At 41.1% G+C, this 14,425-nt stretch overlaps 3 protein-coding genes across 13 annotated transcripts in view; all 3 read left to right on the plus strand.

Annotated features, from left to right (window-relative positions):
* The window catches only part of ncor1 (nuclear receptor corepressor 1), a 71,829-nt gene extending 68,999 nt beyond the window's left edge, over nucleotides 1-2,830 (plus strand). For all 9 annotated transcript variants that reach the window (XM_088906664.1, XM_088906667.1, XM_088906670.1 and 6 more), the window contains 2 exons: nucleotides 274-456; nucleotides 785-2,830. In XM_088906664.1, the coding sequence (XP_088762790.1) occupies nucleotides 274-456; nucleotides 785-975 (374 nt within the window). In that variant the 3' untranslated portion in view covers nucleotides 976-2,830. The remainder of the gene's footprint in view (nucleotides 1-273; nucleotides 457-784) is intronic.
* Nucleotides 2,831-5,462: 2,632 nt separating this feature from the next.
* Nucleotides 5,463-11,913, plus strand: LOC148814212 (uncharacterized). 2 transcript variants are annotated; one of them, XM_088907061.1, is made up of 12 exons: nucleotides 5,463-5,559; nucleotides 6,405-6,776; nucleotides 7,171-7,284; nucleotides 7,782-7,809; nucleotides 8,148-8,161; nucleotides 8,459-8,503; nucleotides 9,136-9,162; nucleotides 9,471-9,533; nucleotides 9,845-9,889; nucleotides 10,357-10,413; nucleotides 10,583-10,615; nucleotides 11,450-11,913. In XM_088907061.1, exons 1-12 carry the CDS (start codon nucleotides 5,490-5,492, stop codon nucleotides 11,506-11,508), a joined length of 927 nt encoding a protein of 308 aa, XP_088763187.1. In that variant the 5' UTR covers nucleotides 5,463-5,489; the 3' UTR covers nucleotides 11,509-11,913. The 2 variants fall into 2 exon arrangements, with proteins under 2 accessions (XP_088763187.1, XP_088763188.1); XM_088907062.1 differs by having other exon boundaries at nucleotides 7,180-7,284.
* A 1,022-nt stretch (nucleotides 11,914-12,935) lies between these two features.
* zswim7 (zinc finger, SWIM-type containing 7) overlaps nucleotides 12,936-14,425 on the plus strand; it is a 50,390-nt gene continuing 48,900 nt past the window's right edge. For both annotated transcript variants that reach the window (XM_088907112.1, XM_088907111.1), the window contains exons 1-2: nucleotides 12,936-12,969; nucleotides 13,936-14,022. In XM_088907112.1, the coding sequence (XP_088763238.1) occupies nucleotides 13,947-14,022 (76 nt within the window). In that variant the 5' untranslated portion in view covers nucleotides 12,936-12,969; nucleotides 13,936-13,946. The remainder of the gene's footprint in view (nucleotides 12,970-13,935; nucleotides 14,023-14,425) is intronic.

Below are 14,425 nucleotides of genomic sequence, written 5' to 3' on the forward strand. Positions count from 1 at the left end.
CAGGTGTCTTCTTTTTTAGTGCCAGTTATCCAGTCATCAGCATGGGATATGGCTTTTGTTTGAACACTGATCTTTTCAGATCTAAAATCTGGATTCTGTGCACCCCAGGATTTCTTAAATCAAGACAAAAGCACTGCAGTCTGAGTCCAATGTGTTTTTTTCCCCCTTGGTAAACCTCTTTCTGGGTGTGAGGGGCAGAGTTATCATCTCACAGTGACCTGCTTGGGTTAACGGTGACGTGGGGCGTCACGACGGACTGTTCTTCTCTCCCAGGCCATGCAGCGGGCAAGCAGAAGCTGGCTGGGAAGGCAAACAGCAGGAAGTCCAAGTCTCCCATTCCAGGGCAGGGCTACGCCGGCGCGGAGCGGCCCTCCTCGGTGTCTTCAGTCCACTCGGAGGGGGACTACCACAGACAGACTCCGGCCTGGGCCTGGGAGGACCGGCCCTCTTCCACAGGTCAGGGCCTCCCAAAACCCGGCTCACTGCTGCCCAGACTCTGCGGAGATTGAAAACGCAGCCTTACGAGACCAAGCACAGTTCAGACTTGGGTGTTGAAATTGCGGAAGACAATGTCTCCAAAAGGGTGTTCAGGCTTGTCTCAGCAACAGTAAAACATTTAATTTATAATGCCCTTGGCCAGGGCTTAGCAAGACCTGCCTGTAAGCAGTGTTATTTAGGTTGCAGTATCCCAGATTCACTCGGCACTGAGCACAGTGCGGGACCGCTGTGTAGAATTGTAGCTCCCGGCCCTGTGCTGATGAGACCTTGTGCTTTCCTGTTCCAGGATCCACGCAGTTCCCCTACAACCCCCTGACCATGCGCATGCTGAGCACCACCCCCCCGACCACCATTGCCTGCGGCCCCCCGGCCCTGCAGGCCCAGCCCGGACTGCTCCCCCAGAGCCGCATGTGGGAGCGGGAGACCACGCCCATTCTGATGGAGCAGTACGAGACCTTGTCAGACAGCGACGACTGAACACGGGGCGCCGCATGGCCGACAGCAGGGCGCGCCGCCGCCCCTGCAGGGTTTTTGGATCCGGGGAGGTTTTCCGGGGAACCCAGACGGTTTCGGAGCGGAGCAGAGCTGCAGCCCCTGGAAGCCGGCTGAGAGACAGAGGGGAGGCTGGTCGAGGGGCGTGTCTGGAAGGGCAGTGCGCAGACTGTTGTGGAATTAAAAAAAAAAACTTTAATGTAAAGGAAAAGGACTATTTCTTGTTCAGTTTCAGTTTGTAAAGAAAAAAACTAATGTCTTTAAATCACATATGTAAATAGAGAGTACTTTTTTGCAGTGTTTTTCCTCTTTTTTTGACTTTTGTTTTTATGTTGCTTTGGAAATTGATCCATTTTGTAAAGGGACCTGTATTTCACCAACATTTTCATGGCTGGGCAAAGGATAACCCTTCCCCCCCACCCAGACTTGTTAAAACACTCTCATCAAGACGAACGCGGCTTTGCTTTTGTGTGAAAGCTGATGATGAAATACAGACCTCAGTGATTTCCCGTCTCTTTGCCTCATACATTGTGGATATAGCCAGGTTCTCCAGCATCCCCAAACTGGTAGAGTAATTCACATTTCAGCTGCAATGTAAATTTGAATGCAAGTTATTTTGCTACACTGTGGAAATAATGCATGGGTATTTTACTGTTTTTTTTCTAAAGAAATGCTTTTTTTGTTCTTTGAGGACTTACCTCATTGTTCTGCACACTGGTAATGAACTGTTTTCATCATGGACAAACATATAAGCTGAAAAATCCATTTTAATTTATTTTTTTAAACCCAAAATTATTGTATCTTCTAATTGAACCAATGTTTTTAAGAGCAATGCTCACAGTGGTTAAATGCACAGTTAGAACTGAAGCTCTGGGAACGTTTCTTAATGGGTGATGGTTATCACTAGTGATATGGTTTAGCACTATAACATCTTCACACAAAATGTTAGTTTTTCCCACTTTTGATATTGTACAGACTAAGATCTCTTAAACCTTATTGCGTATTTGACAAAAAACGTTGTTGCACTTTTGCATTGTAACTTTCTGATCAACATGTTACTTTTTTCAGTTGGGCGCACACACAGAATGTTAGCTTTTGTGGCATTTTTCTTAAAAATTAATATTGCATTTCGTATGTGCCAGGCATGGGTGATACGGCTCTAGTCAGTTTTGGTTCCTGCAGATTTTTTTTGTATTATACATGTTCGGCTGCAGTTCAGTTTTGTAAATGGTACAGTCATGTGTAGTAAGGTTGCTGCTTTGTCATAGTAACATTGTTGTACTGCACTTTCATGACATCCTGTTGATTTTATAGTCAATTAAACAGAAGAGCAGCTAAGCTATCTTAGCAAGTGAAGTAGAATCATTTCTAATAATAAGTCACTTAAGACTTTTGAATTAACCAAAAAAATATTTTTCCCCATTTTACTTGTAAACCACTTAGGCTTCCTTGCCAAGGCTAAGTACTCCACATTTTGCAAAGAAAACTTTGTTTTTGATTTTAAACTCCCAGAGCTGATGTTCTGATTTTTAGTTTTTTTTATTTTCAGTATCAGTGTGTTATCCTGTTTGTCAGTTGTTTACTTCGTTATTGACAAAACAACAACAAAAAGTTTACACAATGTGAATCAGTGGATCTCGGAAGAGTCAGCACAGTGATGCATTTCTCCATCTTTGTAACGTTTTAAAGTGGTTACGTTTTCTGTTAAATTTGAGACTTGAAAAGCCCAAGCATCGCATTTTGCTGAAATGCAGTTTGTATGGCACAATGTCTTTTTAGTAGTCAATGACAAAAGTTCAGACCAATCAATAAAAGTGGATCAGTTCTCCACCTCTCTGAATTTTTTCAGCATTATTTTTTGTTCTCTAACGTGGTTTTCCTGTGTTGCTGATTAGAAGGTGTTTAAAATGCGAGGCCTGCTAACTGTTAACTTGTGAGTACAAGAAGCACAGCCTTTCTGTCCATTAAACCTTAAATAGTACCAAACCAGCTATCCTTTGCTGTACCTGCTATTCTGGAAATACTAGAATAATGTATGATGTTTCTTTGAAAATGGAATGGAACAAATGTCACTGTCATTGTTTTTTCATTTTGTTTGGAGAGTTTTACAGTGGATAGAAAGTTGATTTGTCTGCAGAGATCAACACACTTAAAGAGTCCAGACTGTGATAAGGATTCCGTAAGTACTAACCTTTGAGCTTCCTCTTGACTGGGTGGACTTAAGTCCGTTAGGGTTTTCTTAGCCTGCAGCAGTGCATTGAAGCTTAAGAAGAGCAGGCCACCCATGAGCTTGCGATGATCGCAGTCTTCCATGCTTGCTGTCCTGCAAGGTCTGAGGTCTAGAGACCAGCGTCTCTAGCAGCTGTCAGAGAGGTGTGTCCCTGGGCAATGTGGGGGCCTGTATCCGGAGATCTCTAACTTTGAGTGTATAACATTGCAAGTAATTAAAGAGTGTTTTGATTTGTTTTAATAACGGTTGTTTCCACTGTTTTATGACATTTGATTTGGATAGGAGCAGGGATACATGAAGATGCCACTGTCTTGAATTCCCAAGAGGTCAGGGAGGCAGGTATATGTGGAAGACTAGTCCAAGCAACTCCATAGCAGGAACAAGAAACATCTGTAAACAGAGCACAGAGCCCTTCTTTCAAGTTGTGCAGGTGCGTAGGCCAAGAACTTATGATAAAAGGACAACTTACTAACCACACGATTAAGAATGATCTTAACTCCACAAGAATCTGCTGGATTTCACGTTACATCACTTCAGTTCAATTAATAATGAATAGTTACAATTAAGTTTAAAAGAGGGAATTCTCAACTGGAAAACAAATATGTGATTTTTTTAAAAGGCCAGGACAGAGTACTGGAAACATAATATGTGAAATGAAGTGTTAGCGTGCAATGTGATTGAACTCATGCAAATCATTCAACAACATTGATTTTGAATCAACATTGAAAGCCCATTCGTCCAGCCAAGGTCTCAGGGGACCTGGAGCCCATCTCACCAAGCAAACAGGTTCGAGGAATGATACACCACACAGGGCCAATTTCCCCAGAAGCCAATTAACTCCTCCATTGTCAATTAAAAGTAAATCTCTAATAGCAGCATGTATTTTCTAAAGTTAATATAATGTGGACTGAGGTAGAATTAGATCTGAACATAAGCTAAATTTGTAAAATGTTCCGAAAACATCTTTTTGACTCGCTTGTTTTTTTTTTTCGTACTGCATGTTACTGTTCCTTTTTTTTTAACTGCACAGTCACAACGGTAATGATTGGCTGCCAAAAAATGTATTACTCATGACCGCTTTAAGGTACGAGCATATAACATATAAAATAGAAGATATGTGATGTCTTCATCAAAGGCTGATAAAGCGGATCTAATACGGTAATATCAGAATATCTGTAAATAGACTTCTGCCTGATTTGAGGAAAGTGGTTTTGTTCCCATGTTAAAAGTTGCTCTTAGGTCTGTCTCCTTAGATTGAACTGCTTTTGTCATTTGGTATGACCCGTTTAGAAATGTCACAGGAAATTTTTCGCCACAATCAGATACAGTATCAGATACTGTTTTCTAATCTACCTGCTCTGAGTGTAGCTGTGCAACCGTGCCCAGCATGCTAACCCATTAGCACTCATTTCCTGCTCGGCTCTATGCAGTCGCTCGGTCTGAAATAAAGCCAGTGGTGTGCTGAACATTGGCCTTGAAACCGTTACATGAGTGTTCGGCAGCGTAAGAAAGAAAGCTCACAAGTGAGAGGAGACCATTAGGCCTGTCTGTTTGCTATAAACATGTCCTGAGTGTCTAAAAATCAGATCATCTTATTACTGGAACACTTTAAGAAGACTGGAAACTGAACCTTTGACTTGTTGTGTTTTTTTAAAGGGTGTCCTAGCGAAAAGATTTTGACATGGTTTCATAACATTCGCGAGAGGTTTCACTGTCCTCTAACTCCTTCTTTTCTTCCCAGCGCTAGGAACACACTTCTCGATACCGAGTCCTGGGCTCGTCTTCGAATCTCATTAAACTATTGATTGAAACTGACTCTTGATATCCTCCTCCTCCTTCGATCCCCGAGTTGTATGTGTGTTTCTGAGAGAAAACATTCAGCAGACATCCGAAATTCATCACTGCTGGCTTGCTGCTTGAATAAGGAGCAGAAGACATGACGTGAGAGCCTGCAGGAATGAGCACTAAAAATATTATGAAACATTTTTTCATATGTTTCATAATTTCTGAAATAATTCAGAAAATGTAAAAAAGGAATTAAAACTTAAAACGCATCACTTATCTTGAAAAAAAATAGTGGCGGAAGCTAATACTTGCAACGTGGAAAGTGGAAAGGCAAGTTGTGATCAGGAAATGACCAAAATATGGTCTTTATTTCGCCTTCTGTAGCGTGATAAACTGTGGTTTCTGCTCTGTCTGCAGTGACCTGAGCTCTGCTCTACATTTGTTTTAGCTTGGTGCACAAGCTTTCATCGGATTTTGTTGAGAGATGTTGCTGGATAACACTAAACCTTGCACTGTCTGGGTATTTATGAACTGGGCTTTAGCACTTGCCACAGGTAAGCAGTTGGTCTTTTGAACTTTCTCAAAGCTTTTGTTTAAACAGTACTCCAGTGGAAAAAAAAACCTGCCGACTACACGAGGGGAAGGAAAATGTACAGTATATACATGCAAGAATCAGATGTGGAGAGCATGTTTGTCAAATGTTGTGTGGACAAAATGGGTTATAGGTTTAATTTTAATTGGTTAGCATCTGATGGTTTCTGTGGTTAAAACCGTAGCAGTTTTGGCTGGCATTACAGTTGTAATAAACGAAGAGTGAGTTTAGCTTCTATGTCAACAAAGGGCTTGAAGGAGTTGCTTTGAACAGGCGTTTGTAATGGCGTAGAAGAGAGTGAACTGTGGTTTTTCTGTACGTCTTGCGAAAAGGGGTGTTTCTGCACAAAACATTTCATTCCCTGTTGTTTTTTAAAATGTAATTCTAAGAATAACGGCAAAATGCAAGTTCAGACACGATGATGATCTCTGTTCTATCAATAATAACAGGATTATGGGTATCCTGCATCTGTTTGTTTTCAGTTTATATTTAGCATGTTTTTGTTTTACCGGTATACAGGATACAGTTTTTTGGTTATTTGATAAGGTCACTGCTGTGAATCAGATTTTTTTTTGTGCGTTTTCACCTACAAATATGTGTTCTTGGATATTTTTTTTGAAAACTGCTGCGTATGGTTTATAGCTCACAGGCCTGAGAAACAGACACCCTTGGGGTTTTTTCTTTTCTAAGCACAAACGTGAATTTGGGGAGATCGCTAACAGCCTGGTGGTTATGGCATTATCCTGATCTGCACAGGAATGGGAAAACCACGCTCCTTTCTCCTGTCTCACCATCTCCTCCTTCCAGCACAAGACGGCTGTGATGAAGTGAAACCCCAGAAGGTCACCAAAGTCGAAGCCGCCTTGGATTCGGGAATTCTGGTTCCGTGCAACTTCAGCACCAGCTTGCTAAACCAAACCAAGACCAAGGATTGGGCAGTAGTGTGGACCTACAATAACTCCGATTCCGAGACCAGTCTGGTTCAAATCTTGTCGTCGGGACGCGAGCGCTTCTTGGATAACAAGAAGGGCAGACTCAGGGTCTTCCCGGGCCTGTCAGAGAAGGGCAACTTCTCCATCCGCATCGAACAGTTCCAGCCGCTTGATATGGGCACATATTACTGCAAGTTCTTAGATGGTCGCAGTTGCTTGGAAATTCAGGGGATTGAGTTCAGCCCAGGTAAATACAACAGATCCATCAGAATTCCTTAGTGAGCTGAAAGACAAGCTAAGGGGAATTTTTGTGACCCAACTTCTCATCACCTTTTTAGTCCTGTTAGTTGAGGCAAAACACATGAGTCAAGAGTAGTCAATAAACAGGTGCTTTGCCATACAGATAATGCAGTTTTATAGAAATGTCATCGCCTATAAAATCCTTAATTCAGTTTCTTTTCAGTTGAAGTGTAGTCTTACCAAACATCAGGCGCAAGAGTTATCTTGGTGTGAACAAAACAGTGTAACTGGGTGCAAGAGGTGTTGTGCTTTTCCTCCAGTGGTTCTTACCCTGCGTTTGAAGTCAGTCTGGTGTCAGTGGATGAAATGTCAGTCGATGAGCAAAACTCAGTCCAGTATAGTTTTTCTAGGTTTTGGGAGCTCGGTTTGGGAGAGCTGGTATGTCATCGGCTCAGCAGGAGGACTGGGGGTCATCATACTCCTCCCCTTTTTCGTTTGGTGTCTGCGGCGAAGAGGTGAGCATTTCTTCCTCCTGGTGTCTGTTCACTTTGAAATGACTTATTTCTCTCTGAAAGGCTTAGAAGCAGTGGCCCGTTGGGCTAAGACCACTGGAGCTGAAGCCTGCCTCATCCTGGGGTCTCCCAGGCCTCCCTTTTCTGAAAGACAAACTAAGTTAATACCTGAGATAGTGAAGGGGGACAGGATACATCAGTATCACAATCTCTTCTAGTCCTTCGTGTCCACCACATTTTGAAACATTTCCTTGGTTTCTGATGTGACCAGGGCTTTTAAGGGACATAGAGCCATTGGTACAGTAGACCTGAAGGCTAAATCACACCATACAGCCAATTTACCCCGTGAGCTTGGGACGTTATGTATGTATGATTTAATATAGGTACACCTCCTTCATGTAGGTGTGACTTTAGAATCCTGCCTGGAGTTTTCATGCTTTGAGCGTGGCTCTGTGTTCAGCTGCCTAACTGGATTATTGTCCTTTCATTCTCTGTTAAAGGTGGCAGACGCCTGGCTGACCCGTCAAAGTATGTACCAGTAATTTGTTGTACTTGAGCAGTTTATTTTCAGAACGCTTTCTTGTTGTTATATCAGTATTCTCCCATAAGCCCTACCCATGAAAAAGCAGTCTCTGCAGAAAACAGCAAAGCCATTGTTGTGGCGTGTACCTTCAGAAGAATGGTTGGATTAGCAGGTCGTCCTGTTCTTGTATTGTTGTTGCTGGTGGTGGTAGTTCTCTTGTTGTTAAGGTTAACCCAGGGCTTTAAAGGACTTGAAGCTGTTGTTAACACTACATTGTTGTACCTTTCTTTTACTTCAAATACAGACGTAAACTTCATATGCTTTCTTTTGATTCATATCCTAGGAATCTTGGTCACGGTAAGAACAGCAGAACAGGTAATGGCTGTCTGTCTCAAACTCTGGAGAAATGTATCCTCGTATTGTGAAATTCACATGAGTTATTAAATAAATAAATAATAAATAAATTATTAAATCATTAAGTGCTACTATGAGATGTCATGCAAGTTAAAATATTTAAAGCCTGCTGTCTTTCCTCTGAGAGATTCAGGGCTCTGTATATTACATTGTATAACGAAGCCTTTATAAAGGTGTTGGTAGCACAGCATCCAAAGGCAAAAATGAAAAAAGGAGTTACCGTTGGTTTTAAACTTTTAGGTCAGTCATTGGAGACTATTTATGGAAACATGAGCTTTCATAAAGGTAGGACTACAGATTATTGTTTGTTCTAAAGTAAATGTTTTATTTACAGCGCATTTAGAAGTACTGTGGGGACCTGTAACATGACAGTGGATATAATGTTTCTCAGCTCACAAGCGCTCTCATCACTGCATCTGTGGAGTGCATTTGTACACCAGAGGGTGAAAAGTCCTTAGAAGAAATCTGTAAAGTCCTCCTTTCGCTCAAGCCGCATGTTCCCAGCTCACAGTCCCAAAGTAGCTTGTGTAATACCAACAGAAAACAACACTTTCTTACCGTTGTTAAGATTTCTGTCTCCGCCTTGTGTTAGTCTCTTCTGAATGGTTTGGAAGCCCTTGAACCTCACAAGAATCAATAGCATTACCCCTTTTTATTTCAGTGACATTTTGTTTAAAATGAGCAAAAAAGGAAAGTGATGGCAAAGGTTGATTTTCTTTCTCTTTTCTGTGTTCTGTCTGAAAAGAGCCACATGCAAGGAGGTGTTTGTCCTTATGCAGTCTCTAAACTACATAGTTGCCTGCTTTTACTGCTCACTGTTTTGTATGTCTGAGTTCCAGTAGCTTCATTTACAAAACAGTGATTCTTAAGCTCCTTTAATGTCTCTTTCATGGATGCTCTTTTGCCTCTTGTTCCAGAAAACACCATGGATGTGACTATCTATGGTAAGTCTAAATGTACAGTATTTGTGTGTTTCTGTGATTGAGAAGTGTTCACTGGCATGCAAAGATCTACAGTAGGTTGGCAGTTTTCAGGGAGTGGCTGAGTGCAATATAGTTTATTATGGGACTAAAATAGAACCTGAATTCTTTGTGTTTACTGTATATTATGTGAAAAAACATTGTTTTTAGCAGTTTAATGCATTGCAGGAAATGCACAAGGCAAATAACTAAAAACACAGCAACGGAAGCTTTTACTGTTTTTGTTTTTAACTGCTTTACCAGTGAATTCCATTCTTTTCCCCATTATTAAGAAAACAACCTTCATGACCCAGAATACAGGGAGCGTGTGAGAAGGGATCCAGTCATTACTCAGAGTAAGGCACCAGTACTTCAGTTTTATATTTTAATTTCATAATCAATGGTGGGATTAGGTTTCCTTTTTACTGCATTATTATTACCACAATTCCGAGGTATACTGACAAGACTTGCAAGCATGGGACTATTTGAATATGCAGTATATCATTTTAATGCATGTTAATAATATCCATAATAAGATGCATGTTTCTGTTTTTTGTTTTTTTGAGTGTACGAGAGGTCTCGAGAAGGATCAGAGATCAAAGAATGTGTTTTTCATGGCCATCAGTCATGAATCAATTCCTTTCAACTGTCTTTAATTTTCCTACAGGCTTTGGCGGAGTAAAGAAAAATAAATCAACAAAACCTGATTATGGTAAGTTCAGCTCATCTTCTCTGCATGTGAGCAGTTTTAGATCATTGAAATGCGACGTGTGTTAACATCAATTAGAGCTTCGGTTGAGCAATGCTGTTGGGCTGGATTGAAAAGCAGCAGCTCTGCGAGTCTCCAGGGCCAGACCTGTGAACCCCCTATCTGTTGTAGGGAGTGGTGGTGTATACCCTGAGCCTGCAAATGAATATGATCGAATCCCTGGAGAGTTAGTCACTGGGTCGGCCCTAAAACATTGATTCCTCCAAATCATATAGGAAGTGGAACAAATACCGTGATGGAGAGTGAGTGGGTGGAGGGTGAAAATTCAGTGTGAATTAACCCCCCAGAAAGGGGGCACATGCAGAGATGATATAAAGCCACTCATTATAGGTAGCTTAGTTGATTTAGAATGTCTTCATTCCTCAAGAAACGCTTCCTCACCTTGCTTCTCGTCATTGTTTTTATTACAGTCAACCAACGAGAGCTCTCCGAAAGCATGGACACCCAGAGAGCAAGGAAGAAGAAAAGTAGGTGCTGAGACCTGTTTGCGCGCTGTCGTACTGATGACTTGATTGTGTTGTACATTGGAAGCTGCTGAAAGAAATTCAGACATGTCAGATGCCAAATTTATTTCGTTTCCTCAGTAACAGCAGCCGGAGCAGAAGAAAGCCTCATGCTTGTGTTTTTGTGTTACAGAAAGCAAGGGGGTCAAGAAGAGAAGAGAACAAAGTAGGTCCTGTTTGGGGGGAATTTGTGTGTCTTGTTTTTTTTTTTCGTGCAAAGGATCACGTTTTCCCAGGTGCCCCGCTCGTGCTTCTGGGATAGACTCCAGGTTGCCGTGATCCCTGGCAGGAAGTCGGATGGAGAATCCCTGTTTCAGCTGCCAGTGTGCAAACGCTCCGTGGCGCCGAGAGAAGACCGTGATCTAGAAGCACGGATGTTCTAGCACTGGACTGTGACATTTGCACCACTGAGCTGACTTTGGCCCCCCCCCCCCACATCCTGCAGACGATGTCTCACTGAGAGTGGGCACCTTAGGATGTGGTGACTGGCCCAGTCATAGCTGATGCAAATAAGTAACAACACGTAGAAACCTGGCACAATAAAATGCCATAGCAGTAGTAAATGTGTGACAGTGCAGCACCAGCCTGAACATGAAGGAAGCACCAGCAAAAGCACTTTGTGACTGCTTGGCCCTGTGCGTTCTGCAGGCTGTTGTTGGACACACTAGTGTTCTAGTGCTGCAGAGATCACCAACTCATAAACACCTTGCAATTTTCTCTACCACATTTGATCTTTTTATCTATCATTTGGCCTTGGGTTCTTTATTTTGTGAGATCTATGCTATAGCTAGTGGAGTAGTTAGCTGTTTTTTCTTAGATTTTAAAGGCTAACAACAACAGAATAAACATATACCTGTTTTATTTCTATTTTATTTGATAACCTAGTTCAAGAGTTACTTTACTACCTCCTTGTCATTAAATTCTGGTGTGGTTGCATGGTGTGCAATTGATATAACAGTTTTCAGTTCCAGGTTAACAGTTTCTATTTTATCCCTTACAGGTGCAAATTATGAAAACCCAATTTATGCCAACAGCTGTGAACATCTGAACCAGCTATAGGAATGAAGGAATAAAGAAAGAGATATGTAATGGTTTATATTCAGGCTGAAGTCACAGTCAACGTGTTTGATGCAAGTGTTTGTGCTCGGTAGCAGTTTATGGGCTGCAGGCAATTTTTGAATGTAAAAAGCTGTTGAAACATCAAGTATTACTATAGCCTATACAATCTGTCTTTCATGAATGCACTATCAGCAGGGTTTAGATAGTATCATCTTATTGATACTCAATGGTTTTATGAATGAAGTACATTTTACACATAATACAGATTATAGACAATTCATAAATTATGTTTTGTAACCTTTAATGCCTTAATATGTGTAATAACATGTTCTTAAAGGGAAGGCTTGTGGAAGGGACTGGGACTTAAGAGGTTTTTTTTAACACAATCTGTTTGTAAAAGTTGGCCTCTAAAATGTTATCGGAAACATGTTTTGAAAAAATAAATAATCTGAAGTTACTTCTTTCCTTGCAGAGTTTGTTTGTGTCTGCCTTTGCTTTTTAGGTGAATAAAGACATCAATACCTACTGTATAGTTGCAGATGAAATGCTGTTGTGTCAGTTTCAGTGTGAGACGTTTGTCTGTCTGTAAATACACGGAGCATTTAACAGAACCTGGACTAAGCCAATTAATTTGATCTAATGTGATCTTTATAAAAGGGCTTCGAACTGGTTTTCCAAACATTTCAATTGTATCTGTTCGGTTACAGGGAAATGCAAGGGGCTGTACTGTTCGAGTCTGATGTTGAGCTCCTGTCAGGAACTGTACAGCAGGTCCGGAATGGATCAGCATGTACTCAGCGTCCAGCGGGTTTCTTCCCTAGTGCACTGTGGGAGCACACAGAAGTAATAAGATGAGTACAGGAAACGGCTTCACTAGCAGCCTGTCATTGGTATTTCCAGTAGTATTTCCTTTCACTCCAACTCAGTCTTTCTGTAGTACTCTTCACTATGATCCTCACAATAGCACAACGGTTCTTAGTCAGAATAAACACAAAACGTGTTTGAATGGATGTATTCTGGACTCCTGTCAATGACCAGAACATTTGTATGTCTTTGCACCTCTTATTAAATGAATGGTTATGCAGATATCCGAGTGCGAAGTGTAATGACAGTAAAAACAAGCAGCAGATATTAGATTTTATTAGTTTTAAATTAATGTAGATACTTAGTGAAGACAGCATGTGAATATGCTCAGTAATACAACAGCAAGCACATTACGTTGTTTGACGTCTTGTGTCAGTGCGTAAGATAGCAATTATACGTTATCAGACGCATCACATGTTGAACTTCCGACCACTTGTAACGACTGGAAAACGATGTTTTCTGAGGAACGAGAATGTCGATGGGGGATGTAGTTTTCTCTGAGGGAGTCTCGCAACGGACGTTACAATCTGAACTACAATGACCAGGATTCCTTGCGCTTGTACGTCGTTGGGCGCTGAAAACAAGCTCGTTTCCCCGGTAAGTTCATGCTTTTGAGTTCTTTTTAATTTTAATAGAAATGAATACTAATGAAAATACATGAATGAAAAGCGACTGAAAAAAACGTGTACTTTTAGTAGGAGTAACTAGTTATGAGCCATTCATGTTTAATAGTTTGAAAGAAAATATACGAAAGCAACGCGAGAGCGTTCTTGCTTAACTTCAATTTTTTGTTTTCATGTTAAAAATATATTAATGTACTTGGTTATCGAATTGAGCACGATTGTTCACGAATTGGTTAGCGAAAACGTCTGTTGCTGTTATTAAAGGGCACCATTGTTAAAGCAGGTGACTACCTTAAATCTGATAAAACCTTCCGTGTTTAGTTTTTATCATCAACAAAAAATTGTGGAAGCTTCTCTGTTTTTTTTTTCTTCTTAACGGTAATTTGCACCAAAATATGTAAGTTGTGAGCCCAGAAACTATAAATTTGACTGCAAATTATCTGAATTTCCCGCTGTAGGATTGTCTTCTGTTGTGAATCTGCAACACGTTACTAGTAGTAGCATGAAGGAGCCAGTTACTGGGTAGTGGATGCAGGTGTCGCAATCAGTGCAAACACGCGACTTTTCACAGTATATCGATTACATCGTATTAAGTTTGTTGATTGATTGGTGGTAATGATGACTTTGAGCAAGGTTTGCTCACGAAACAAACCTGTAACTCAAACAGTGTTATTTATTATTAAATGAATGGTTAGGCAGGTATCTGAGTGTGAAGTGTAATGACAGCAAAAACAAAGTTCCCCAAATACATAAATACTGTATTGTAAAACGCAATTTACCCTAATTTTAAATACATTTTTAATACACATTTAGGCTCTAAACCTGTAGAATTATGCATGTCAAAGTTTTTAAGCAAAATAATTTCCACAGAAGCACTTCAAATATTTGGTTTAATACCTTGCTTTCTGTGAGATATTTATTATTCTTTGTATTTCTACAGGGTCTGGAAACATGTCCACAGTTTTGCCTGATGTGGCTGAAGAAGTTCTGAAAGACATCAGGAAAGCTTACCAGGAGACATCTCGAAGTAAGTACAGTGTCACACTGTCATTTGTTTAAATAAATAATAAATAATAAATAATCCATACACTTATATGCCAGCAGCCATATCACTCTGCAACTCACAACTGGCAACCCACTGAAGCTCAGCAGGTGTGAGCCTGGTCAGTACCTGGATGGGAGACCTCAAGGTTGCTGCCAGAAGAGGTGTTAGTGGGACCAGCAGGGGGTGCTCACCCTCTGATCCATGTGGGTCCTAATGCCCCAGTATGGTGATGGGGACTCTATACTGTAAACAGGCGCCGTCCTTCGGATGAGAAGTAAAACTGAGGTCCTGACTCTCTATGTTCATTAAAAATCCCAGGGCGTTTCTCGAAAAGAGTAGGGGTGTAACCCTGGTGTCCTGGCCAAATTTCCCATTGACCCTTACC

This window comes from Atractosteus spatula, chromosome 27 (assembly GCF_055471065.1).
Source record: "Atractosteus spatula isolate fAtrSpa1 chromosome 27, fAtrSpa1.hap1, whole genome shotgun sequence".
NCBI lineage: Eukaryota > Metazoa > Chordata > Actinopteri > Semionotiformes > Lepisosteidae > Atractosteus > Atractosteus spatula.